The sequence below is a fragment of the Desmodus rotundus genome, chromosome 2 (genome assembly GCF_022682495.2).
Source record: "Desmodus rotundus isolate HL8 chromosome 2, HLdesRot8A.1, whole genome shotgun sequence".
Classification (NCBI taxonomy): domain Eukaryota; kingdom Metazoa; phylum Chordata; class Mammalia; order Chiroptera; family Phyllostomidae; genus Desmodus; species Desmodus rotundus.
Window position 1 is genome coordinate 2,568,285 of NC_071388.1, and position 26,586 is coordinate 2,594,870.

Sequence of the window (26,586 nt, forward strand, 5' to 3'; positions counted from 1 at the left end):
TTCTGGGTAGTTTGACTTCTAAAGCTGAAGACTTTCTCTAAAACTCTCTGCCCAGCCTTGACCACTCGCTGTTCCTGTAGGTGAACTGGTAATACCCTCAAGCTTGGTTGCTGGCTGTATTTAGAGGGTTACAAGTCAATTGTCCAGAGGTAAAGGTGACAGTAGAAAATAGTACATTGTGTCGATGTCAGATACAGTGTGATACCAGTTCTTGTGCTACAGTATGGAAGCTTATTTTGTTTGCCTTTAAGTGTGCATGTGCCTTGTAATGTGTTCAAAATCCAGTTTTGCCCTGGCTGGTGTGGCTCAGTGGATTGAGCACTGGCCTGTGAACCAAAGGTTGCTGGTTCAATTCCTGGTTGGGGCACATGCCTGGGTTGTGGGCCAGATCCCCAGTTGGGGGCGGGCGAGAGGGAAGAGAGGGATGTCTGTTGCACATCAGTGCTTCTCTCCCTCTCCCTCTCCCTCCCTTCCCCTCTCTGGAAATGGTTAAATAAAATCTGGAAAAAAAAAAAAAGGATATCCAAATTCATTTTTTTTAAAAATCCAGTTTTTATTTGGAAGAAAACCTTCAGGTCATCTCTTTTTTTTAGTGACCATATAAATCCACATTACACAGATGTCATTTGTTCTCCCATTACCTAGGTCAGTACATTTGTGTGTGTGTGTGTGAGTGTGTGTGTGTGAGAGAGAGAGAGAAACTAAGTACTTTCAATTGCTGGTGAAATTTTAACTTTTTGATTACTTAAAACTTTCTATTTGAGAAGGTACTGGAAGTTTGTGAACTGGAATAGGTTAAGTTTATACCATCTCATCATTAATTTGGCTGACAATTTTAAAATTCCATGTTTTATATTTAAAAAGTTTGATCTGAAATGTTCGTCTCCCACTCAGAAATTCATAAAGTTACTGTTTTTGTGTTTGGGGTTATCTGCATTTTCCAGGAATCACTTTTCAGCTTTTAGTACCTTGCAAAAATGTGTTATTCTTAATGACCCTCTTGAAAATGGAACCTTCCAGAAGAAATAAAATCTCCCATTTATGTTATTGAAGTCTTATGAAGGATTGCCTCACCTGCAGCTGTAGTGCGTTAGAATGTGGTTTCTTAAATAAGTTAGACAAATCTAGTTAGTGACTTTCAGATGTTACTTTGCAGTTAGTTGAAGGAAATAAGCTTCAAAGAGGGGTGCTTAATTTCCGTTTATGTCTTTAAAGCAGGAATTTCTTTTCCCTGTCTTTTTGTTTCCTGTTTCTGGTTTTTCAGCTTTGTAACTATGTTCTGCTGTTACCACTCTCTGAGGAAGAATCTTTCCTATTGCAAATATTAAAGTAAGGATGATTTAGAAGAACTGAGGTTAAAATCTGCGCATGGAGCTGTATAGATAGATGTTCTCATTTCTCTTTGTGGAAAGTAAGCGGGAGTAAATGGACAAGTCATCTGAGATGCCACTGAGTGTTGCCAAGTGATGTGCTGACAGCTGGGCCTGACAGAGATTGCTCACCACTGGTCATTCCTGACTGGTCCCCTTCTCACCTCTGTCCCCTGCCACCACCCCTCCCCCAGCAACCCAAATCTGGGAGGAATGCCTGTTCTCTTTTGTGAGGACCGTTTGTATTTGTTCACTACAGTTTTTCAGACAGGACATTGACAGTGTCTCTTTGAACTCAGTCACAAGGTTCTCCCCTTTTTGAGGTCTTCGCCCTCCCTGCCATTTAGCCATCTGACCCGTGAACAGGCTGCACATCCGTTGCAGGTCATGGTGTCCCACTTCACACGGCAGCACACGGAGAAGCCACTGGAACCCATGACTTCACACGTGGCCATGCGACATTGGTCAGGTCAGCGTGTGTTTGGGTGTATTGCTTGGCTTTCAGTACCTTGTGTGTCTCAGAAGGGCTCTGTGTGCGCCCTGCCCTTGCAATGTAACATCGTGGGGGTGGGGAGGGTGGAAAGCGGGGCACAGGCTCTTCTGCTTGCTTCTGTTCCCTCCAGACGTTTTCTTAAACAAGAGATTTCCTTCCAGTTTTTAAAGGTTTTCTAATTTTGAATTTTTAGAGATGTGGAGGCCTCCAAAAGGAAAAGATATGGGGACAACAGTGGGTTTTTTGGTGATTTCTTTTAATTTGTATTCTAGATCGGGGTAAATATAGGTAGAATAGTACCTAAATCCAGGCTCTCACAGCTTTGAAACATCAGGTTGTATCATGATTTGACTAGAGCGTGCTTTATTTTAGTGTTCCTGAGGATATTTTTATATCTTTTAGGGTGCTTAAAATACACACATACTCGTATTTTTATTTTTCTCTCATGTTTTCACATTTCTGTTCCTTCTCAATGTTTTATCGATGCCAAATTTCTAGAAATTTAAATTTTCTAGTGTTTGCCTTCCTATTCTATAGGTCCTTTAACCTAAAACTAAACCTAGTGAGCAACTTTAAAATAAAATTAAAAAAAATATTTATTTATAAGAAATGAATTTAAAGTTTATTACCTTAGTACCATAAAAATCTATTTCAGATAAATAAATTAGTCTAAATACTGGGAAAGGAGAGTGTGATCTGGGTACATAGACAAAATGCCTTCTCTGCCAAGAGCACATTCTTAATATTGAGACCAAGCGCTCTGAGTCCCGCAGCACAGGCCCGTGGAGTGTGCACAGCCCCGCTGGGGCCTCTGTCTCCTCCTCTGGCCCTTGCTTGTCTCTAATTGAGAGAGGGCTCCGTGGTTTTTGTGAGAGGATGAACAGTCAGTGATTAAGTGATGTTCACAATCTCTTGTTTTTTAGGTCATCAACCCTAAACCAGCCCTGTTTGGTATATTAGAAACCTGCTAATTTTCTGAATTGCGTAGTTGTAAAGATTCTTTTTTCTTTAAGTGATTATATTTTTGAATTCCCTTATTTCATCTTGTGTACTTGCTTTATATATGCCTTTCCCCCTTGATTAAAAAATATTAGAAAAACTTCAAAACTGTAGGAAATTTGAAAGAATAGTATGATATACTTGTTTTTAAAGGTGTTCCAAATAGTTTAATTACTTAGTATAAAGTGAAAAGTTTTAAGTTATGCCAGTACTTTAGAGTTTAGAAATTTTAATCTTCATGATAAATTTTTCCCTTAATTGCTAAATTCAGTATTTGTTATATGCTAGAAACTGATTATACATGTATTGGTTTTATTTTGTTTTTTGGATATCATTTCTTTTTCTTTTGAATAATCTTCCTTTATGATAGCAAAACATGAGAAATCAGGAGACCTATTTCAACATAATTTTTATCATGCAAAATGACATTTTAATAAATACTATTTTTAGGATAGTGTTCCTATTTTATAAATACACATTTTTAAAGGTCTTTAAATATATCAATATTTGGGATTTTAATTTAAGTGCTGAAATTAAGGATCAGCATTGCTTTAGCTTTCTATACTTAGCTCTCCTTTCTGAAGCTGAAATGAAGGAAGATTAAAGACTTCTGAGACATATTCTAGTTTTTGGCTTAAAGATCCTAACATTTATCCAGACTTTTAAAAAGTACTACTATTTACCTGTCTCTTGATTGCTCAATATTTAGTCTGTGTATTTTTCTATTTTTTTATGTATAAATATAGAAGTATTTGCCCTACTCTAAAAATTAATGTTTATAAAAGGTTTTAAGAACTTGGGAAAAGTATGTATTATAAAATAAAGTGTGCAAAAGAGGGACACAATTGTATATTTAGAGGGAAAAGACTAAAAGGAAATTTAAATACCAGACTGGTGGGTGGCTGCCTTCTCTGCCTGTTAGAACTCCAAATTAGCCCCCCAATTGCCCCCTGTCTGGAGCATTGCCTCAGCTCATTGCTGCTGGTCTTTCTGCCCTCCTGGGGCGGTGGTCCTGCCTCCCCGCTGGTTCCAGGGCCAGGGACCCGGGACGGAGTGCCCTTCTCTGCGCTGCTCTAGGCAGGCCCCTGTGTCTCTGCTTTAGTGTAGGGGGCCTGCCTCATCCTGCTGCAGTCCTTTTACCAGGACGGAACTTCTGCCTTCACTCCCTTTACTTTTGTTTTATTCTTCTCTTTTTACTGCTCTGGGCTTTCTGTTAGATGTGCGTGTGCCTTGCACATTTACGTATGTGACTTCCAACTGCATTTGATAAATGCTCACTTATACTTAAGGAAGCTTTGCCTTTTTTGTATAAGAAGTAAAAGCTCTTTGGACTTATATGGCAAAATGCTCAAGCTTATTTTCCCCCATTCAGCTTCCTCTGTGGTCTGCTATGGCACTTTAAACAAACAAACTTGGTTTCTCTTTTTTCTCCTTTGTTTTCCAGGGCTCTTATTGCTGGAAACAGTATCCCCTCACTGCCCGCCCCCCCCCCCCCCCCCGCCCCGTCCCCCAGCTCCACTCTGGTCAGTTTACCAGGCTGACTACTTCCTGAGTGTCCCATGAAGTTCTTAACCCGGAAAGACCGACACCCTCTTCCATTCAGTGACTGTGCCAACTGGTGCCTTAGCTTCCACATCTGTAAGATGCAAGGGTAACGTTATTTAGCTCATAGGTTGGTTAATAGGGTTGAATTGGCTAACGTAGCTCAAATGTATTAGCATTTAATAAAGTTTTTATTATTTTTTGCTTACGTATTCACATTATTTGCTGCTATGGCTCTCAGTATGTACGCATAGACACACACGCAGGGATTCTTGATGAGTATTTCCATCCCCTATTTAATTGTAAACTCCTTTTGTCCCCCAGCACTACTGGCTGTACTTGACGACAGCTGCATGTATGTAGGTTGTACAGCGTGATGCCTTAGTATATGTATGTGTACATTAGGGAGTGATTGCTGCAGTCAAGCTACTTCAAACATCCACACCTCACATGGCTCCAGTGTGTGTGTGTGGGTGTGTGTGTGTGTGTGTGTGTGTGTGTGTGTGTGTCCGGTGAGATCACTTAAGATCTCTTCTCTCAGCAAATTTCAAGTGTACAGTATAGAAGTATTAACTGTTGTCACCATGCTGTCCCTTAGGTCACTAGAACTTTCTCCTCTTATAACTGAACGTTTGTCTCTTTGGACCAGCCTCTCCTCATTCCCTCCACCCTCCAGCTCCTGGCAAGTACTATTTTACTTTCTGGTTCTACAAGTTCAACTTTTTTTAGCTTCCACATGTAAGTGAGATTATATAGTATTTGTCTTTCTGTGTCTGGCTTATTTCACTTAGCAAAATGTCCTCCAGATTCACCCATGTCACAAAAGGCAGGATTTCCTTCTTTTTTTAATGGCCGCGTTGCATGTGTATACCACGTTTTCTTTATATGTTTATCCGCTAACGCACACTTGGTTGTTTCCACGTCTGGGCTGTTGTGATAATGCTGTAGTGAACACAGGAGTTCGTTCATCTTTTCGAATACTGATTTCATTTCCTTTGGATACGTACTCGGCAGTGAGACTGCTGGACCATGTGGTAGTTCTATTTTCATTTTTAAGAAAATTTTTATAGATTTGAGAGAGAGAGATATCGATGTGAGCAACATTGATTGGTTGCCTCCCATATGTGACCCCACTGGGGATTGAACCCTCAACTCTTTGGTGTACAGGATGGCACTCCCACCGAGTCTCACTGGCCAGGGCTCCTTGTTCTTTAAAGTACAGGAAAGGCAAGTGGCCGCTGCTGCTGTTACACTGCCCTGAGCTGTCAGAGTCTCTCCAGGCGGCCTCTCTCATGCTGTTGGAGATCCCACGGCTACAGTCAGCCACAGTCCTTGGAAACATGCTGTCTATTTTCGTTTTTTGAGGAACTTCCATACTGTTTTCCGTCGTGATTGTACCAATTTACATTCCCTCCAATAGTGCACAAGGGTTTTCTTCTCTCCATCTCCTTGCATTTGTTATCTCTTGTCTTTTTTTTAAAACAACAAACATTGACTTATTGCCCACAGTTCTGGAGGCTGGAAGTCTGAGGTCAGGGTGCCAGCATGGATGGGCCCTGGTGAGAGCCCTCCTCCTGGCTTGGAGGTGGCTGCCTTCTTGCTGTGTCCTCACCTGGTGGCGAGAGACCTGCTACCTCTTGTCTTTTTGATAATGCCATCCAAACAGCTGTGAGGTGACATCTCACTGTGGTTTTGCATTAGTGACGTTCAATATCTTTTCATGGGCCTGTTGGCCATTTGTATGTCTTGTTTTGAAAAATACCCATTCAGGTCCTTTTCTCATTTTTAGTTGTATTACTTGTTTTTTTGCTGTTGAGTTCTGTGAGTTCACTGTAAACTCCTCAATAGCAAGGATAATGCCAGTTAAGTCCTCACTGAAGCCGAATGCGTCGTTTTGGCAAAGTGGAGGCCGTTATCTCTGATTCTGGGAGTAGAGCTTTAAGATGTAATTTGATTCCAGGTAATACAATTCATTAAATAATCTTTTAAAAATTGATGTAAAGAAAAACAATTTAAAAGTAAAGGGTGTTTTGTTGATAGTGGTGGCTTGATAATTCTTAAGCAGCTGAAGTTAAAGTTGTTGAAGAACAAGGCACTTAAAATAGCCATTTCTATTTCTGCCTGGCTGTGATAAGTCCAGTCTGTTAATTAATGTAGATGATGTAGAGAAGTATCTCCTGGTAGAGAAGCGACATGTACAATATAGGTGAAAAAGGTTTTTTTTCCCCAGGAGGGGAGGCGGGCGGCAGGCTGAGTTGACAATTTACAGCTGGACCGGACAGGCCTTTTTCTCTTTCCACTGTGGATGTAATAGCTGCTGCTCGTCCTGCTCATCCTCCGGGCGTCCAGACGGCTCACTCTGGAGGTGACAGGAACAAAACAAAGTCTTCCACGTGGTGATTCTGACACTGACATGAGGGCATCGATTTCTTACAAACGCTCTGAGGTGGTGATTGGAGGAAACCGTTCCCCAGGTTGTAAGACTGAACTGAAGTTATTCACACGTTTTATTTTATTTATTAATTTTTAGAGAGGGGAAGAGAGGGAGAAAGAGAAGGAGAGAATCATCAATGTGCGGTTGCCTCTCGAATGCCCCCAGATGGGGACCTGGCCCACAACCCAGGCGCGTGCCCTGACCAGGAATCAAACTGGTGACCTTTCGGTTCTCAGACTGGGACTCAGTGCACTGAGCCTCACCAGCCAGGGCGTGGTGTTTATTTTAACTATTGCGCATTTACTGTGTTAAGTATAAGGAAAAATACTTAGTAACTGTGGATTTTTTTAGTAGAGAAAGAGGATTGGCTTGGTTCCACGTTGGCTGTACTGAACAAAGAATACCTGATGGGGATTTTGCAGCAATGGGTTTGTGTGTGTGTGTGTGCGTGTGTGTAATCCTCACCTAAGGATATGTTTATTAATTTTAGAGAGAGGGGAAGAGAGAGAAAGGTAGAGAGAAATACCAATGTGAGAGAGAAACATCTATCAGTTGCCTGCTAGATGCACTGAGTGGGGATTGAACCCACAGCCTCTTGGTGCCTGGGATGACACTCCAGTCAACTGAGCCGCCCTGCCAGGGCCTGGGTCTGGGTTGGATGTTCTGGGCAGACATTGGTGTAATATGGATTGTTTACGGGGCTGCAGTGCAGGCAGGGTTTTTCATGGGTGGAATGCAGGCTGTAGAGTTTGCTGTCCTTGCTCCAGTCCAGCTTGGTCACCAGATATGTGGTATCGCTCTAATCACTTCACCTCTCTGATTCTCATTTTCCTCATCTGGAATATGGGGATGGCAATTATAGAACCTATCTTACAGGGCTGTGATGACAATAAAAACAGATAAGACCAATCACCTAGCATATTGTTAGTGCTCATTAACCACCAAACAGATTAACTAGTACGTGCAGATGGTGAAGAAAAAGATAATACAGTGGTACCTCGTCACCTGTTGTTAATTCATTCCGGAACTCGTGACGTGGGCCGAAACTGACGGGTACCGAATGATGAAGCTTGTTCTCTTGCGGGGCAGTGTTGTGCCTCACACAAGCTCTAGCAAGCATGACGAGTCCCGGGCAAGTGCCCAGTGCTGAAACTTTTTTTTCTTGTCAAAATGTGATGAGTACAGGGTTTGACCAGCTCTGAAGCTGACAAGTACTGAGGTATGACTGTATTTAAAAGTAACAAATGCAGTATTGTTGATATAATAGGCAGTTCTAGCCTAATGGTGTCACTCACCAGACTGAAACCTCTTGTTGCCACAGTATCTTTTATCAACATTCCCAGTGCCCGTTGGCGGTAAGAAACTGCGCGGAGAATGAATGAAGGAATGAATGAATGAGCCCCTTAGTCGTAACTTTCGTGTATAGTGCTGCACTCTAGCTCTGGTGTCAGTCTTCTGATCATTAAAGATACCGCGTGTTAGTGTGTTTATAAGTACACAGGAGTGAAGTTTTCATAAACCTGAATGTTGTGTTTCAATTACAGGCGTCGATTAGCAAGGTAAAAGTAACAGAACCATGGCTCAGTTTCCAACACCTTTTGGTGGTAAGTTTTCAAAGATTTTCTTTTTTTAATGTACTTTAGAACCATATATTAATAACTTAGTATTGAGGCAAATTTCAAATATACATACAAGTAGAGGGAAGAATATAATTAGCCCACTCGTGTGTGCCCGTCACAGACTTTCAGTGACTGTCAGCTGTGGCCAGTAGTGTTTCATCTGGGTTCTTCGAAGCACCTCTGAGGCATTACATCATTTCATTCACAGATATTTTAGTACGTGTTTCCAAAAGATAAGAACAGTTTTAAAGATGTAATTACAATACCTTTATCACATCTACAAAATTTATAGTAATTCCTTAATATCAACCTATGAAGTCAGTGTAATAATTTCCCTAATTTAGCCATTTTTTTGTTGCGGTTTGTTAAATCAGGATCCAAACAAGATACATACAGTGTAGTTAGTTTGTGTGTCTCCTGAGTCTCCTCATTAGTGAACTCTCCTTCTATTCCTGTTTTTTCTTTGCAGTTTATTTGTTCATATTTTATTGAAGCCTGGATTTGGAGCATGACATTTTTATTTGTTTTACTTTAGTTTATTTTCTTAAAACCTATCATCTGCATAAAATGTGTTTTTAAGCTAATTTTTCCAAACGTTATTAGGAAAGTGTTAAATACTTGTATTTGCTTACTGGCTAAGCATTTTTTTTTTTTTTCCAAAAGAGAGTGTGACTCATTAGTGGAGCGCCCTGTGGTCCAGTGCGCCCGTCGTGACGAGAGTACGTGGGCACACAGCACCACCACCCGGGTCACATCTGTACAAGTCCCTGTGGGGTCTTGTGCAGAAGTCTGGGAGGCTTTCCAAGCCATTAGCGTAATTTTATCTTGTGTTTGGTTTTTGTCTTCCTTCTTACTTATTGGGCACGCTTTTTATTTTTTTGGTTTATAGTTTAGAGATGAATTCTGACAGAGTGACAGAGCAATAAAAATCTCTTCTAGAATTTGCAAGACTGTAAGGCCTGTGAGCGAAGGGATGAGATGTATGTCAGCTTTTACCCCAGATGTCTAACACAGAGCTTGGCACATACCTGTGTTCAGTAAATGTGTTTCCAGTAACTGAATGGGTTGACACTACCTGTCTCTGCCATAGCAGACCCCATAGAGAGGTTAGATGCCATGTTCAGACATTTTCGCTTTTGTGCTGGTCATAGTCACATTCTGTATGAAACATACATATACTACCTGTTTTCTACTTTTTGAGAAAGTGCCTGAACTTTTGAAAGTCTTCTGCCTGTGCCCTCTAAAACTATTTTGGTGATTTTGTTAGAGGAGACTAGGGCTACAGTGAGAGAGATCTCTCCAGTAAGGGGGCATGTGGTCCGTCTCTGGAGGAGAACCTAAATCCCATTTTCTTTGGTTTGCTGTTTTTTTAAAAAACAGACTTAGTGAGGTATAATTTATGTACCATAAAATTCACTAGTTTTAACTGTGCAGCTCAGTGGTTTTTAGTAAGTTTACAGAGTTGCACAACCATTGCTACAATCTAGTGTTTGAGTATTTTTATCACCCCCCAGAAAGATTTTCATGGAATCACCTAGGACACTAATTGTGAAGCTGACTTTCGCCTGTGGTGTTTAAGATGTCTGCAAGTGCAGTTTTAAATTAGTCTGTTGCTTAAGTTTATGTAAATCAATGATGAATAACTTACTATATCTTCATACAATCTTGCAAACTATAGGTTTATATAGGACAATTTTTATAAAAAAGAACTGGTGCCGATTTCTTTTTTTGGGTAGGGAGGCTGCTTTACTCTCAATTTTCTAACTTCGTGTGCATACCTTCCAAGGACAGACCATGTTCATTTCCGAAATCATTTCCGGCATACTGACAGACTCTAAAAGCACCATGGGAATAATTGGTGGGCCTGCCTTGTTTCCTGTTTCTTACCCAATAATTTGTTTGTCTTTTCTTTGGATTACAGGCAGCCTGGATATCTGGGCCATAACTGTAGAGGAAAGAGCGAAGCATGATCAGCAGTTCCATAGTTTAAAGCCAATATCTGGATTTATTACTGGTAATTGGAGTCAGTATTTTCACATTTTTACTTCTCAGTAGTGCCTATGTCTCTGGAGAATGTTATGCAAGCCAAGTGGGCTTACACGTGACTCGGGTTATTTGCCCATTTGCCTTACCCTTGATCCTGTATTTTTAAAATTGCTTTTCCTATAGTGCATTCAAGCCTTGTTTGCAGTCTTCGTGGATGTCAAGCTGCTTGTTCCCTGAGTATTGCTGATGGGAGTGGGTGAAGGCCAAAGGGCCCCTTCTTTAAGGAAGCAGCACCGGGCTGTGGTCCTTAGGCTGAGACACTGCCCGACTCTGATCTTGAACTGCTTTGGGAAACCATAAATGAACCGATTCTGATCATTCACAAACAAGAGGTTCTCTTATTCCCGTGTCCCTAAAGTTCCTTTTGAACTTTGCCTTTTCTGTTATCTTTCCTGTTTGGTTACACTTTAGGATTTGTTTTTTTGATAAATGAGATCTTAGATTTCCAGGGGACTTGTTTTTATGTGTTTCTATCTCCTAGTTCTCTTTAACTCACTAAATTTTAATCATGTGGTTTTTAAAAATAGTTATTATTTATTCTCATAAATATAGTATAAGTACAAAAAATTTGAAGTGTATATATTGGGAATGGCAAAGACCTTTTTTATAAAGTGGAAGGATAGTCCTCACATTCTGAGGGCCCCTGTGGATGCACTTTTTCACATGCGGAGCTGTTACTGTCTTAGTCAATAGCAGATTGATGGAAGCAGACGATATATTCCTGTAAATGGTGGGCCCTTTCGAGATGATGGATGCATTTTACTGTTGCTTATAGATGTACCATTTGGCTATTATCATGTGTTCAATTCTGTATTTACAGGATTGCCAGCCTCTTTTGTATTTTTGCAATTTTTTTGTAAGAAAATTTCTGTTGTTGTTCAGCTATTGTTTTGTTCTGAAACTTTTTCTACTATATTTACAGGTGATCAGGCTAGAAACTTTTTTTTTCAATCTGGGTTACCTCAACCTGTTTTAGCACAGATATGGTAAGTTGGAACTTCGCATAAGCCAAAGGTAAAATAAAATATTCCAGTAATATAATTTCTTAAGCTATAGAAAGAGACAATGCATGTCTACCCTGGGACACTCTGCTACCAAAGGAGGACTTTGAAAAGTATGTTTCTCATGTGGAACTTAAAAAAAAAGTGGTGACATTTGCCAGATGACACTGTCAGAAACTTGACTTTCCAGTTGAGAAACCTACATTTTGATATTTTCTCACTAATTTGTTTTAGCTTCACCCATATCACTCATTCTTACCTGAATTCCCCACATTTCTTTATTGTGTAATGGTTCTGCACCTTTCTTTGAGTAAAAGTAAAAATATATATATTTGAGGGTTAGTAGTGAGATAACCAGTGAAATAGAGAAACAACCAACGTTTATTACATTATAATATTGAATAAGGTGAATGCATATTAGGTATTGTTGAATTTCTTTTTTGACAGTTACCTGATTTATTTTATTTATTGTTGAGTTTCTTAATTTACTATTACAGATAAACACTGAGTCTTTTGAAAACTCAGGAAAGAGAGCGAGCAAGTAGTTCTGCAAATGTAGTTCTGGGTTCCAGGCTCCTGGCTTCAGGGAGCCCTGCCGAGTTCTCTTGTCCAGAAGCCACCTTGTCCTTGGGGACTGGTTCTTAGCAGGACGCTACATTTCCCTGGTTTGCGGTGTTGTGGAGGCAGCTTGCTGCCGTAGGAAAAGCACATGGTTTGTACGCACAAGCCTGGCCTCGGATCCCAACTGGACTGCCTTCTGTCTTTATGATTTGGAACACGTATTTATCCTCTGTAATCGTAGTTTTCTAATCTAGAAAATGGAAAGACATTTTCCTTATAGGGCTAAGAGGATTAGGAGAGAAACTGACATAAAGAACTTAGTGTGGGGCCTGGCACATAGTAGACCCTCAAAACAAAACCCCCAAATGTAGCTGCTGTTGGCACTGGGGACTGGGGATTCCACATAACTAAGCTGTCCAATTAATTGCTTCTCCCCTTAAATGTTGGCCTCTTTTATGTATCATTTAATGGAGCTTAATAAAGTTGACGTCGTTCCTTGTTGCCTTTCAGGAGAGCATAGGCTGAGCTTGATTCTAAGTGTCATCAGTAGGAAGATCATGTTCCATGTTCCGAAATAGAAGAGATTTCCTGGGAAATTTAGATACATTTGTGTATGAATCTGTTTGAATTAAAACTAAATGACACCACATCGCTGTGGGTTTTCTTGGTGCCTGCTTTATTTTGTTTTTCCTGGTGGTTAGCTTACTGGCCGCCAGACTGTCTCTTTCAGCCAAGGAGTCTTGTAGTTCTAGCCTCTGAACTACCTTAAACTTGGAAAATCAGCTAAGCAGGTTTTTTGGAATTCTTTTTAAAATAAAGTAGAAAGGGGAGGGAGAGAGAGAAAAGGGAAGGGAAGGGAAGGGAAGGGGGAGGGAGGGGGGGAGAAAACAGGACCACTGGCCTGTCAGTCAGAATGCGAGACTTGTGGTGCCTGTTGTGCTTTGTGTCCTAGTATATGATTGTGTTTCACATCATGGGTCAGGATCACTTGCCAGAACCTTCCTCTCCCAAGCTTAATTTCCTCCACTGAATTCTGCTGTTTAGGCCATATTCCCAGTTTTAGAAGGGTCATTCAAGAAGCAGGCTTGTGATGAATACTGTGCTGAGAGAAAAGTCTCATTTCCCGTGAATTCGTTCAGGAGTGGGGAGGTATTCATCAGATGTCTGCTGTGGGCCAGTGAGCAGGGTAGGTGCTGGGGGTATAGCTGTGACTGAAGCCGACAGTCCATGCTCTCACAGGAATCGCAAACTCTCGGAAGGAGATAGTTAATAGCAGTAACTGTCACTTGTTAGTAAGTGTAATGGAAAAAAATTAAGTATTATCTAGTAAATTTTCCTTTTTTCATTTAAGTTGTTTTTCAAACTTTCTAGCTTAGTTTATCTGTCATTTCTACATTTTTATAGTGAAAACCATATATAATGAATTGGCAGTTAAAATGTTCTTTAATTTTTTATGACATTTTGTTAAATTTATGATGGCATATTTTTTTAATCAACAATTTTTTTACTTGTATCAAGAACTGCTATGGGGGGTGTGGGTGGTTGGGGGAAATGCTCCTACATATCTTTTCCCAAATGAAATCTTTGAAAGTAATTGAGAACTTCCAAACCGTGGCTGGCCTGCCAAGATGATGGGTTAGTGTCGGGTGAAGTGTAAGCTCTGTCTTCCCACACTGGCTCTGCTACTCACTCACTTTGTAGCTCTGTTCCTCCTGAGCAGAGCTTCACCTCTTCAAATTTTGTTTTTAAATTTGTAGATAGTAGCAGCTGACCTAATGCCAGGGTTTTGCCTTTTTAACTCTGTGTTGGTCTTGTGTTCTCGTGTGGTTTTCCCACCAGGAAAGGCCTGTGCCTCTTTTGGTAGACAGAGAAATGGGTTTGCTCCTGAAGTTTTCGTCAGTCCCTATGTCTGAGCAAATTTTCTTCTGAGCAAGAAGAAAATTTTGGATAAGAATTTGGAACTATTTCTAGTCTATTTCTCTGGGCCTTACTTTCTTTGTTCTGGACCTCAGTTCACATATATGAGTGATGTGAACTCCTGGGGAGTTTGTGTTAGAAACCTGTATAATTCTTGATCCATGTAGAACCTATATTCCAGTTATTAATTTGTGACGTTTGAGCTATAATCTACTATCACTTTATGGTTACCTGTCTATCCAATCTGATTTCCAATTAAGAATATAAGAAAACTTGAATTCTCAGAGGATGGACTCAGGGCAGTGTATGTAATGCCGCAGATGACACACCTTCCTAGAAATTGTCTCACTAATAAGGGACTGGAAGGAAACTGGCAAACATCCCATATCCTTTTGGCAACTCAAATGCTTGCAGTCACTCCCGCCTTGGCCTGGTGTGCAGAGGGGAGGAGAAGGAGGCAAGGGCAATGGATAAGAGGTGTGAAGGTCCAGGAAAGAAAAAGAGGGCGAATGAGAGCTTTGGGATCAGAGGCCCTAGGGGCCACCAACGTGGAGATTGAAGGCTGAGTTCTCAAGTTCTTATTCCCAATCTGGCCACTTTTTTCTGCCTCCATTGCCACGGTCACAATCTGTCATCTCACCTGGGCCCACTGTTTGAGTGTCTTGACTGAAGTCTGTCTTTCGTTCTTTAGATTCCAGTCTCCAAACAGCATCTAAACAGTCTTTTTTTAAAAAAGTAAATCCATTTAAAACTCTCCATTGAGAAGAAAATCCAAGACCCAATGCAGTCCAGTCTTGCTTTTTCCTCTTGCTTTGCACCGCTGTCTTCCTCATTTTTTGCACTCCAGTTTCACCCGACCTTCTTTCTCTTCTTCACATGGGCCAGACTTCTTCCGTCACCGCACTTGGTATTTCCTGTTCCTGTAATGGCATCTGTCTTGATTCGCATATGGCTGGCTCATTGCCCTTCGGTTTCAGTTCATGTATCACTTCCACAGAGACATGCTTCCTGACCACCGGTCCTCAGTGGCTCCCTTTGCTCCCTGCACCTGCTTGCCTGCCATGTCCACCCGCCCCCTGCTTCCCATCACCTTGTGCCATTTCTCAGTGGCACTCACCATCGTGTGGAATAAGCTCATTTGTTTTGTTGTCTAGTGTCGCTTGTTCTGAAATACAAGCTCTGTGAGGGCAGGAACCCTGTCTGTCTTTTTCACAATTGCAACCCCAATTCCTAAATAGTGCCTAGATCTTTTGAAGAGATGACCCCTTTTTAAATATTAGTTGGATGAAGAACAAATGAATGAAGCCTAGGCTGGATTCATCTGAACAGGGAGAGGTGAGCCACCTGTGACCAGTGTTTGTGGACTGACAGGCTCCCGAAGCAGTCTACAGGCTTCTGTCGTGGGGCAGGGAGGGGCTGCAGGGGCCTCCTCCCTTGGTCCTGTGCCACACACAGGCCACTGTGTCCACTGCAAACACCAGGCCCATTCAGCGGAGTTCAGGTTCCTCCTAGTTCTTTTGTTTATAGACTGAGGATGTGTGTGGTGCTGTGTTCGGAAGTTCCTTGGATTTGTTTTTCTTTCCCCTCCTATGTCAATATGTTATCTGTCTAAAATGCTTGGGTTAGTTTTTGTTTTTATTCAGTTTAGGGACCTCATCTTTATGGACTTAATTTTATTTTTTGAATATATGATACATTAACAAGGTTCAGATGCCAAAACTGTACAGAAAATGAACTCAGAGAAGTGTCTCTCGCTCCTCTAGGTCTTCATCCCTGTTTCTTATCCTTCATTTATTTTTGTGGGGAAAAAAGTAGGTTCATAATATATTACATGTGCATATTGATATTTAAATTATTTCCTCTTCTTTCGTACTTTGAAGGTAACATTCTATAAATGTTCTTTTGTTCTTTGCTTTTTTCACTTAACAACGGCTCCTGAAAATCACTCAGGTTATTCCACAGAGATCTTCCTCATTTTCTTTTTACAGTTACACAGTCCTCATTGTGAAAGATGTACGGCAGTGTATTCGACCAGTCTCCTGTCTCTGTGCATTCAGATTATTTCCGATATTTTGCAATTACAGATAATGCAGCAATGGATGAGCTAAAGCATGTGTGTTTTCGTGTTGGTGGAGATCCATCTTCAGGGTAAATTCCTAGGCGTGAATTACTGGGTCATAGAATAAATGTGTCCGTAGTTCTGCAGATGTTGCTGGGTTTTCCTCCATGTAGAGTTGAAGCACTTCTCCCACTGACAGTGTATAAGAGCGACATACAGTTTATTTGTACAGATCAAACAGAAAATGCCCCTTAGTGTTCAGCGTATCCGTGGCCCCTTGCTCATCTCAACCCTGCCTGTTGTTATGTACAGATTTTAATATCAGGCTAAACATTGTATTTAAGGTCAGTTTTTCATAAACAGCAATTGGTTAATTTACAGTTGTTTAAAACTGCTTGGTTTTTAGTATGTGTGGGGTTTTTGTTTGTTTTTACTTAGAAAGTTACGTGACTAATTTTAGGATTCTCAAGACTTAGTTAAGCTTTGGGGAGGTTATTAGAAACAAATAAATGCAGAAATAATTATAAATGATAGATGAAATGGATGGCAGAGCTGAAGTGGTTTTGTTTTGTTTTATTTTATTTTGTTTTTCTGCAGAGAAGCCTTGAGAATAGAGTCCCAGCTCTATTCCAGAGTATTGCGAGGGTGAGAGGAGAAGGGGAGCTGAGCTGTGTAGGAGTAACTACTATATTTCCTTAGAGACCTTTAAGGTTTTACTACTAAGAAATCCCAGGAGTTACGTCTTATTAGTTGAGAAAAAAAAATGTAGGCAAGACCACACAAAATTCCCAAGAATGCTGTGCAGATACGGTGGGTTTGGGCTCAAAGCCCAGTGCGAGACCCCGGGGCCTGAAGCTTCCTCTCCGTCCCTTTGAGGCCCGTCAGTGGAAAGGATTTTAGAAACTACATTTTTCTAGTTAAGCCATTACCAGAAACTCCTAACCCCCATTATCCCACATTGGGTAGTTTTGTTTCTCATTAGAAGATACATTTTGGGGGGCAGTGGTATGGGGATGGGGAGTGGAAATCTATCAGCCTGGTTATTTTATTTTTTATGTATGTATGTTGATGGTGACTTATGGAAACTAATTTTTTTCCTGAAAACCATTTGAAATAGCTGAATATTTTTTAAAAATTGTTTTAAATTGGTTTTAGAGACGGAGAGAAACAGTGATTTGTTGTTCCACCTATGCATTCATTGGTTGATTCTTTTTTTTTTTACAGATGTTTGAGACCAAGTGTCTCTGTCTGGCTATGGAATTGTGCTAGACAAGAGGTAGTTGTGCATCATTTGTTTTAATCAGGGACATTGGTTGATGCTTGTATGCGTCCTGATGGGGGAGCTAACCTGCAGCCTTCGTGTGTCAGGACAGTGCTCTAACCAGCTGAGCTACCTGTCCAGGGCCTAGCCGAATAACTTTTTACCAGTATTGCACAAAACAAGGAAAGTTCACCATTTCATTTTATTTAACTTCCTTTATGAAACCTGAAAGAGAGTACAGAAATAAAGCAACCAAAGATGTCTCAATCATGAACATAGATGCAAAAAAATCAGAAACGAATGTTAACAAATGGCATTTCACAATGTATGAAAACTCTGATCACTTGTTGGTTCAGAATCAAGACGTTTTCTCGGCATTATCATATTAGCAGCTAAAAGGAAAAAGAAAGCTTGTGATGATCAGATCAGCAGATGCTGATCGAGCCTTTGATAAAAAATACAGTAACCATTTCTAATAAGTAGAAAAGAGAACTACTTACATATGTCAGAATGCGTTTAAAATCACTACCAAATATTATTCTAAACTGCGAAACACTGCAGCCATTTCATTTAAACTCACAACTACGCAGGGTGCTCACACATTGCACACTCCGGGAGGCCAGAAGACCATAAAGAAGAGGCATGGTATAAATACTGTAAGAGAAAGTTAACTCTCTTTTTTGCTAGTTATGTGATTTTATACTTACCAAACCCAAGAGATTTTAGTTTAAAAAAATTAAGATTCATAGAAGGTTGGTAAGCTAGCTGAATATAGCATGAATGGTTATTAAAAGCAAAATTTTTCACTGTATTTTGAAACAAGCACCTAAATATAGAACGGGAAATGTTCCATTTAAAATAGTGACAAAAATGATATAATTTCTAAGAATACATTTAATATAAAAGTAATTATATGAAGAAAGTGATACAATCTTATTGAAGGAAATGTTAGTAGAACTGAACATTCAGGGTTTTTTGGTTTTTTTGGTGAACAGATGATCATAAACATGTCATTTGTCCAAAATTAATTAATATATCTAATGCAGTTTCAGCTTGGATCTCAGTAGGGTTGTTTGTAGACTTGATAATGACCTCGAAGTTGATAGGGAAGAAAGAAGCCTGGCCAGCCCCCAGAGTGCACCGCAGGGCGAGTGCGGTCGCACCATTGCCGTTCTGACGTAATCGGTCAGACAGAGTGGGCCATCCAGATCTAGGGCTCGTTTTATGTGAGTATTCAAAAAACAACGAAAATAGTGTTTGGTTCAACGAGAAGAGGGTGGATTAGTTAATAAAATCGCTGGGAGGCCTAGGTATGCCTCTGGAGGAATGAGGCTGAACCCTGGATAACGTACCGCACAAACACAGGCAGTTGCAGTTGGTTTACTGATGGAAATGTAATAAAATAATTTTAGAAAATAAAGGACTGAAAACCTACAAGTTGTATAATAAAGGAAATATATATAAAAATCTAGAATTTTTTACAGAAAAGATACCATACACAAAATGAACAAATAATACCATTTAAAAAAAATCTTTCAACAGTTGACCAATAGATAGTTCATATATAACATACAGCGAGTTTTTATAAATGGGCTAGAAAAGACATGCAGTCTATCAGAAAACTCGGCAAAGGATCTGAATGAGCAATTCCGGTCTAACTCCAAATGACCGAGTAACCTGTGGCAAGCAGTGTTCAGGCTCCCTGGTAGTGAGTGAGATTCTGATTCCATGGGGAGGGCCGCTGAAGGGGGTCACTGCTAAAGGGGACCGGGGCGGGGGTGGTTCTAGCGGAGTCAGAAAGGAGCTCCTGTAGCTGTGGGGCTCTCTTTCCCGCTTTATGACCTTTTTTATTTTCCAAAAGAAACGTGTTGACTTTACAATTTTTAACATCCTTAGAGAGTTTTAATTTTTGTTATATGTCATGCAATTTTATTGTGTCATTTTCTCTTTGAGTTACCTCTAGTAATACTGTTATTGCTTATTAATTGTTATAAGCATATTTTCTGTGAAACTTAAAATGTTCTTTTTTGGACACTCCCTGGATGTGGCTCATTTAAAAGATTGCTAGTCCTGGCATTTCGATTGGAGTAACTGGTCTTACCATTTGATGTTTCAAATAAAGTTTTCTGAAGATTGGTTTTAAAAATAAACCCCCTCTCTTTTAGTATCTAGACTCAAAGAAATGAAACCTGAACGAGCATTTTTGATGTGGAAGAGTGTAGGGCATGCATGTGACAGCGGTCGCATCACGTAGTTGGCAGTTGTGAGTGCAGCCCTTTTCTTTTGCTTCTCGTCTTTGCGAGAATATACTTCACATAAGAGTGCATTGCAAGCAGCATGTGACCACTTACTTTTCAGTCCCGTTTTCAAATAGTGAACACACTTGTTAGCTCATTTCATTGAAAGTGTAGTAGAGTTACAGCGTAGCAGGCCATGTCCCCACGGTGAAGTTTGTGGAACCCCACAGAGGAGTTGGTGTGTCTAGTCAGTTATCTCTAGAAATAAGCTTTCTGTTACTAAGCGCTTTCCTTTTTAATCCTCATCTGAGCTTTTTAGTGATTTTTAGAGAGAGGAAGGGAGGGAGACAGAGTGAGACAGAAACATCGATAAGTTGCCTTCCTTATGCGCCTGGACCAGGGATCGAACCTGAAATCTAGGCGTGTGCTCTGACCAGGGATGGATCCCCAAAATCTTTTTGGTATGTGAGGATAACGCTCCAATCAACTAAGCCACCTGGCCAGGGTAGAAGTTTTTTTGAATACTTATTTTTAATCCTCACCGAAGAACATTTTTTTCTTTGCTTTTAGAGAGTGAGGAAGGGAGAGAGAGAAGTATTGTTTGGCTACCTCCCATGTGTGCCTGATCAGAGATCAAACCCGTAGCCTAGGCATGTGCCCTGATCAGGAATTTAATCTGAAACCTTTTGGTTATGAGATTTGCTCCAACCAACCGAGTCACACCAGCCAGGGCTCTAATAATTTTATGACATAATTCATAATAAAATGCATCCTTTTAAAGTTCACAATTCCTTGGGTTTTTAGTCTGTCCACTGAGTTCTGGAACCATCACCACTATTCAATTGTAGAACATTTTCATCACTCCAAAAAGAAACCCTATATGATATCCAAAGTATACATCCTGACATTCAGGCTGAAAATTACCTTGTGTATCCCATAAGTAAAGAGTGCATAATAAAAAGTATTTTATATTCATATGAAATTTTGTCAGAATTTCCAGCTTACTTTCTACTCGGTAAGTAAATTTTTCGTGTTGCTTTGTTTCTCCTGTTTTGTTTTCTCCAGGTTTCAGGGGGCTGATTATTTTGTTGGTGTGGGTGAGGGTGGGGGAAGGTCACCATCATGGCCATAGTCTTCTAAGCCCTGTTGCTGGTCTGCAGGGCCCTAGCCGATATGAATAATGACGGGAGAATGGATCAAGTGGAGTTTTCCATCGCCATGAAACTTATCAAACTGAAGCTGCAAGGGTATCAGCTCCCCTCCGCACTTCCCCCTGTCATGAAACAGCAGCCAGTAGCTATTTCCAGTGCACCAGCGTTTGGTGAGTTTGGAGAGGAATTGGTTCCTATAGTTCATCGTATATTTAAAAAATAAATGTTTCCCTTTTTTTCCCCCTCTCAGTTTCTAGCAGTGTGAAATTCAAGGAGGTAATTCTGTCTGAAAACTGATGGCCCTAGGAAGGGGGTAGTGCTGGAGCAGGGGGCAAGTCCACACTGCACCCTCGCACAAGGTGGTCAGAACGGTAGCGGGGGCGCAATAGCGGGGGCGCGGGGGCAGCCCCGCAGTCTGCTGCTGCGTCACCTGTCGGTTGCCTGCTGTGACGGGGTTCTCAACCCTCACATTGTCCCATGCTTCCTTTTGGTTTCCTCTTTCCATATGTCTTTACTTTACCTTTTGTATAAACAACTGTTTTGGTTTACAGTATCTCAAATATTTCAGTTCACACTATTGAGGCAATTGGCCACATTAAATTTTCTCAGAATAAAATGAAGCAGGAAAAAAATAAACAGTGTTTTCCCAATTTTAAGCATAATTCTTTAAAATGTTATCTTTTAGCCAGATATTTTTGTTAAAAATCAATCAGTAATCAGTGACTAAGCATCAACTGTTTTGATTTCTCCTCTGTTCTCACCCTAGACTTTGATCATTTAGGTTGATTGCAGTAATCAGATGTCACATCTGATTTATGGGAAAGTTCTCTCTGATATATCTGATGACAGGTGATAAAGTGAAGCAGATTTGGGAGGGGCGGTCAGTAGTGATTCGGGTCATCTCTGGTACAGTCAATGATAAGCTGAGATAAATAAATGCTATGGTTTTACTTGATAGGTTTACTATTAAAAACAAACTGTGCATTGCCTTTCTTCGGCGAGGTTTAGCTATAGGACTGGTTTTTCTAAGGGGAAAGGTACAGGTTCTGAGTTAGGCAAGCAGGACAGTGATCCAAGAGAAGAAGGAAAAATTCAGTCACATGTGGGCAAAGGCCAGGAAGAGCAGAAGTAAGCAGTGTCGTAGGCCTCCAGTGGCCAGGGCCCTCATCCCTCGTGTGTCCACAGGACCTAGCCCTTAACCAGCTTACTCTAGTGGAAGTTGCTCAGAACCTCTGAAGGTCCCTGTGGCCACTGTTCGATCAGGACCCATGTGTTCAAACAGCTTCCCTTCCGGAGCTGCAAGAAGAAACCTCAGTGGAGAAAGGGTCAGATAACCAGAGGCATCCCATTTCCCCTTTTTCCCTCAAGCCTGGTGTCAGTAGTTCTTCCTCTGACATTTGACACGCTGTCTCTCATTCCATTCTGCCGTAGGCATTTCAGCTGGAGGTAGGCATTTCAGCTCCAGGTATAGCCGATTTGTTGTCAGGAGGTGGTGGCCACCCGGCCCAGTGGGCATGTTGGTCCCGTCAGTAACCTGCCTCTGCCCCCTGCTGAGCTGATAGCCCGCCCCGCAGTCCTCAGCTCTTCCCCTGGGCTCCTCCACTGCCTTTTTCCTCACTCTCACCACATGCACGTTCTCAGTAAACTCTTTCCAAGAGGGCAGATCATGAGAAAGCAGCAGAATGTAAGACAAGTTAAAAGTACATGGTCCTGTTAAGTTTGCCCAAGTGTATTCAGAGATTTGGCCTTTGCTAGTATTTTTAGTTCCATATCTCAGCTCAACCCAGGGTAATTTTTTCCCTTACATTTCTGGCTACTTGAGAACAAAATAATTTATGACTGTTATTCTCTAGTAATATTAAACATTATCTCACCAGGCATTTCCTAGCTCTTCCATAGTAGGCCTTCATGTATAGTAGTTTATTTGGTACAACAATAACCCCCCTGCTACATAAATGAAAAAATCGAGATTCCAAGGAGTTGAACAATTTGCTCAATTAGACTGTATTTCTAAAAAGGGAGGTAGAGCTTGTCCAAATAGAGTTTTTCTAAAGGCTCTCTGTTTCCTTATTCTCCTCTCTCTCCACCTTTGTCATCACCAAACCACCTGGTGATGTGAGGCACCACTCCTCTCGGGCTCTGCGTGTGTTAACTCCGTTGTTGACCCGCTGTGGAATCAAGGCCTGCGATCACTTTGTCCTGCTCCCCTGTCCGGGGGAGGAGGAGGGCAGGGTGTGTGCCCAGCACCGCTCTTCTGTACCCCAGCCCTGACTATTTCAAGAGAAGTTATTCTTCTTCTGTTTGTTTTTTAAAAGTATACTTATTTATTTTTGACCAGAGGCCATGGTTTCATTGCAGTGAACCAATATTTTTAAGCCCTGACTGTGTGTCCTCATTGATGGGACCATGGTGATGAGCAAGACAGCATGGCTCCTACTGCTGTGAAGCTGCTTGTTAACGGGGGAGCAAGCCAGTAGATAAGTAAACAAGGTGATGGAATAGAGACCGGTGGGACAGGTGCTCAGGGAGATTCTCCGAGGAGATGACTTCTGAGCTGACCTAGAGGTGGGAGTCATGTGCAACCCCAGGGAGAAGACCCCCAGGCCAGAGGAACAGCGATCGGAAGGGTCCTCGGGCAGAAATCAGCCTGGTGTGAGAACCAGCAGTGAGGGCAGGGCGACTGGAGACCGGAGGGCCTCCACGCGGGGCGTGCGGCTGGAGCCCGGTGGTGCTGGGCCTGATATAAAGCCTCTGGGGACTTAGGCTTTCTTTTTCTAGGTGCGTTTGAAAGCTATGGAGAACTTAAACATAAGTTTAACATAAGGGGGAACGCGGTGACTGAGGAGAGACTGTCAAGAGTGAAGACTGAGTCTGTGACCGCTCCCGGCATTGGCTCCTTTGTTGGCGTCCAGTGCAGCCGTAGGCAATCACACACGTCGAGACATGAGGTCCCTGCCGACAGGCCCTGTAGAGTTGCCAGATTTTCTGTGCAGTGGCTCCACACGTGTTAAAAAAACACAAAACATGGCACAGTCAAGAGGGTTGGCTTCCAAAACACAGCCTTTGGTGATGTATTTATTTAGAAATATACAGAAAATATTTGTTCAGAAAAGGTAGTCATTTGGTAAAAGGATGTAGTCTTTGCAGTGGCTATTTAAAAGCTGAGTCGGTCACTGAAAGTTAGGGAAAATCAGGATGTCGGAGAGTGGTTGCAGCGATGGTTCCCGGGGTAAGAGGACCTGAACCGTCTGGAGCAGCCTGGGTCCTGGGAATTCCCCAAACTGGTCCAACAAGGCTTCCTTTTGGGACATGGCCCCGCTCTGAGAGGAGATGACTGTGAGGGTAATGAGAATCCAGCGGGGCAGCAGCGGCACAGCTACCAAAAAAGGAGGTCCAGTCCAAAGAGGGGAAGGAGAGCAGAGACTGGAAGTCCCAGGAAGCAAGGCTCACGTGCAACTGAACGACAGGCGGTATCTGCCAAGGTCAAAGCCCACACAAGTTATTATTAGGGAAAAAAAAGAGGAAAGAAGAGCCAAATAACACCCCCACGAACAATGACAGCACACCAGTAACCTGCTATTTCAAAACGGGCTAATACTAAGGAAGTGACCCAAGTCATAAAAGAACAACATAAGCCAGAATTTTAGAGCTTCAGGAAGAAGGTGACAGAACCCAGGAAAGAGAGAAACAAAAGGAAAAGTCATTTCAGAAATGGAAGTTTAAACGAGGAGCAACACAAGCTATACTGTCTGGAGAGAAATAGGTAAAAAAAAGGAAGATTTCAAAGATTAAAAGGCAGTGAGGAAAGAGGTAGAAAGGATTCAAGAACAGTGACAGACACTGCAGGTAAAGTCGAATATGGGGTTAGGTGGGGTCCCCGAGGAGAAAACCAAAGCAAGGCCATCGGACACCTGCTAAAAACCAGTTCAAGACAATCTTCTTGCGGTGAAAGACTTGAACCAGTATCTGACAGGGCGCAGCGTGTGTCCGAGGACATTGACTTGGAGAGACAACACTAAAACCCCTTCTAGTGGAACAGCAAGTTACTTGAGCGTGTGGAAAAAGACAGCCCGTGACTCAGAAGAGAGAAAATCAGAGCTTTCGCAGACTTTTCTCTGGCAGCGCTTTATGTGCCAGAAGAAAAACGTAACATGTTTAGGACCCTCAAGGAAAGAAGGAACCAAGAATTTTGTGTCCAGAAAAGCCACATCCGCCAGTGTTTTAACTCCCCGGACACACTTAGTATCTTATAATTCAGTTCAGTTCTGACACTACCTGTCCAGCTGGTGTCAGACGCCACAGGTGGAAGAGCTCATTCTCACAAGACTGTCCTCACATTAATTACAAGTAGAGGGTCCCCAGGATCCCCATACTTCTGTGTGACTTCTCCCCTTTTCTATAATTTGCTAGAACCGCGGACAGAACTCGGGGAAACATGTATCTACTGGCGTGTTATAAAGGATGTGATGAAGGATGCACAGGGCGGGGTCCGGAAGGGTCCTGACCGCAGAAGCACCCGTGAGGTTGGGGTGCACCTCCCTCCAGCGTGTGGGTGTGTTCACCAGCCTGGAAGCTCGCCAGAGTCCAGCGCCGAGGGGGTTTTTTTAGTGGAGGGCTCGTTCTGTAGGCAAGGCTGATGTGTCACAGGCCATTGATTGCCTTAGCCTCCACCCCTCTCCCCTGCCTGAGGTCTGTGTGAGGTAAGGGTGGGACTTTTCAGTCCTCTAACCAGGCCTTGGTATTCTTTCCTGTCACCAGCTCCCATCCTGCAGCTGTTTAGAGACCTCTCCCCCCAGCTACCTCATTCAAATATAGAAAGACACTCATCACTCCAGACGTTCAAGGGTCTGAGAAGTTCTTGTGTCAGGACCCAGGGGCCAAGACCAAATACTCTAACCAAAGATGTCCCTACCAGTCAGGAAAGCACAGGGGTTTGGGAGCTCTAACGGCAACCAGGAGCTGGACCAAGGCCAGCTGTATAGATTTCTTATTACATCCCAGGATCACGAGCTGAGACAGAAACAGGAGAGGAAGGAAACACTCATTTCAGTTCTGGCATTTCTGCATTTTTTGGTTGGAATGCTTCTCTAAGGAGAAACTTCCCCATCAGATGTTTGGTTACTCTGAGGTGCGGTATGTGAAGGAAAGGCAGGGTAAATATTAGATTTAGTCTTCCCTCTTTATTTGCTAGTTTTCAAAATAAATTGACCAATTAGGATTTTTTTGTTTATTTGTTTTAAAATGCCATTATGCATTCATGAATTTAATTCTCTTTGGTGGCTTTCGGTGCCTGGCAGTTACGGTTCTGATTGATCCTCGCCTGTGGCCAGTAGATCCCTCTTCAGGTTGGGTCTTGATCCTTGACATATTTTTGGTACTCTTCAAAATGACTGTTCTGAATTCGTATTTTACATGGGAATATATTACTCATGGAAAGTGATTTTCTTCTTCAAGTGGTCCTGGGTTAATTGTCACTGAATGTTGACATGTAGTTCTGTGTGAATTTTGTCGGCATTTCTTCCTTCGTAGGTATAGGAGGCATCGCCAGCATGCCACCCCTCCCGGCTGTTGCTCCAGTGCCAATGGGATCCATCCCCGTTGTCGGGATGTCCCCACCCCTGGTCCCCTCCGTCCCTTCAGCAGCAGTGCCTCCCCTGGCCAACGGGGCCCCTGTCATACAGCCTCTGCCTGCATTTGCTCATCCTGGTATGTGACCCAGTGAAGCCACAGGCTGAATTTTCGCAACTTGGATTCACAGTCAATCTTCTGTCTTCACTTTTGGATTATATTTGAGTGCTGTTTTATTCCAGAGGAAAATATCTTCATTTTTTCATTATATTTCTCATTTTTTTCAACATGCCAAATGGGATGTGCAAGGCTGGAGAGAGGGGAAGGA

General features: G+C 41.9%; 1 protein-coding gene and 2 non-coding genes across 9 annotated transcripts in view; 2 read left to right on the top strand and 1 right to left on the bottom strand.

Moving 5' to 3' along the window:
- ITSN1 (intersectin 1) overlaps nt 1-26,586 on the top strand; it is a 173,688-nt gene that overhangs the window by 34,988 nt on the left and 112,114 nt on the right. For 6 of the 7 annotated variants that reach the window (XM_053916815.2, XM_053916824.2, XM_053916813.2 and 3 more), the window contains exons 2-6: nt 8,383-8,442; nt 10,379-10,471; nt 11,426-11,489; nt 20,700-20,860; nt 26,220-26,396. In XM_053916815.2, coding sequence (XP_053772790.1) covers nt 8,415-8,442; nt 10,379-10,471; nt 11,426-11,489; nt 20,700-20,860; nt 26,220-26,396 — 523 coding nt within the window. In that variant the 5' untranslated portion in view covers nt 8,383-8,414. The remainder of the gene's footprint in view (nt 1-8,382; nt 8,443-10,378; nt 10,472-11,425; nt 11,490-20,699; nt 20,861-26,219; nt 26,397-26,586) is intronic. The other variant, XM_053916819.2, reaches the window with a different exon arrangement.
- Nucleotides 5,619-5,750, bottom strand: LOC112309885 (small nucleolar RNA SNORA44). The gene has a single exon (XR_002975320.1). It is a non-coding gene; the product is annotated as a small nucleolar RNA SNORA44 (small nucleolar RNA).
- Nucleotides 23,564-23,697, top strand: LOC112309571 (small Cajal body-specific RNA 14). Its single transcript, XR_002975274.2, has one exon. It is a non-coding gene; the product is annotated as a small Cajal body-specific RNA 14 (non-coding RNA).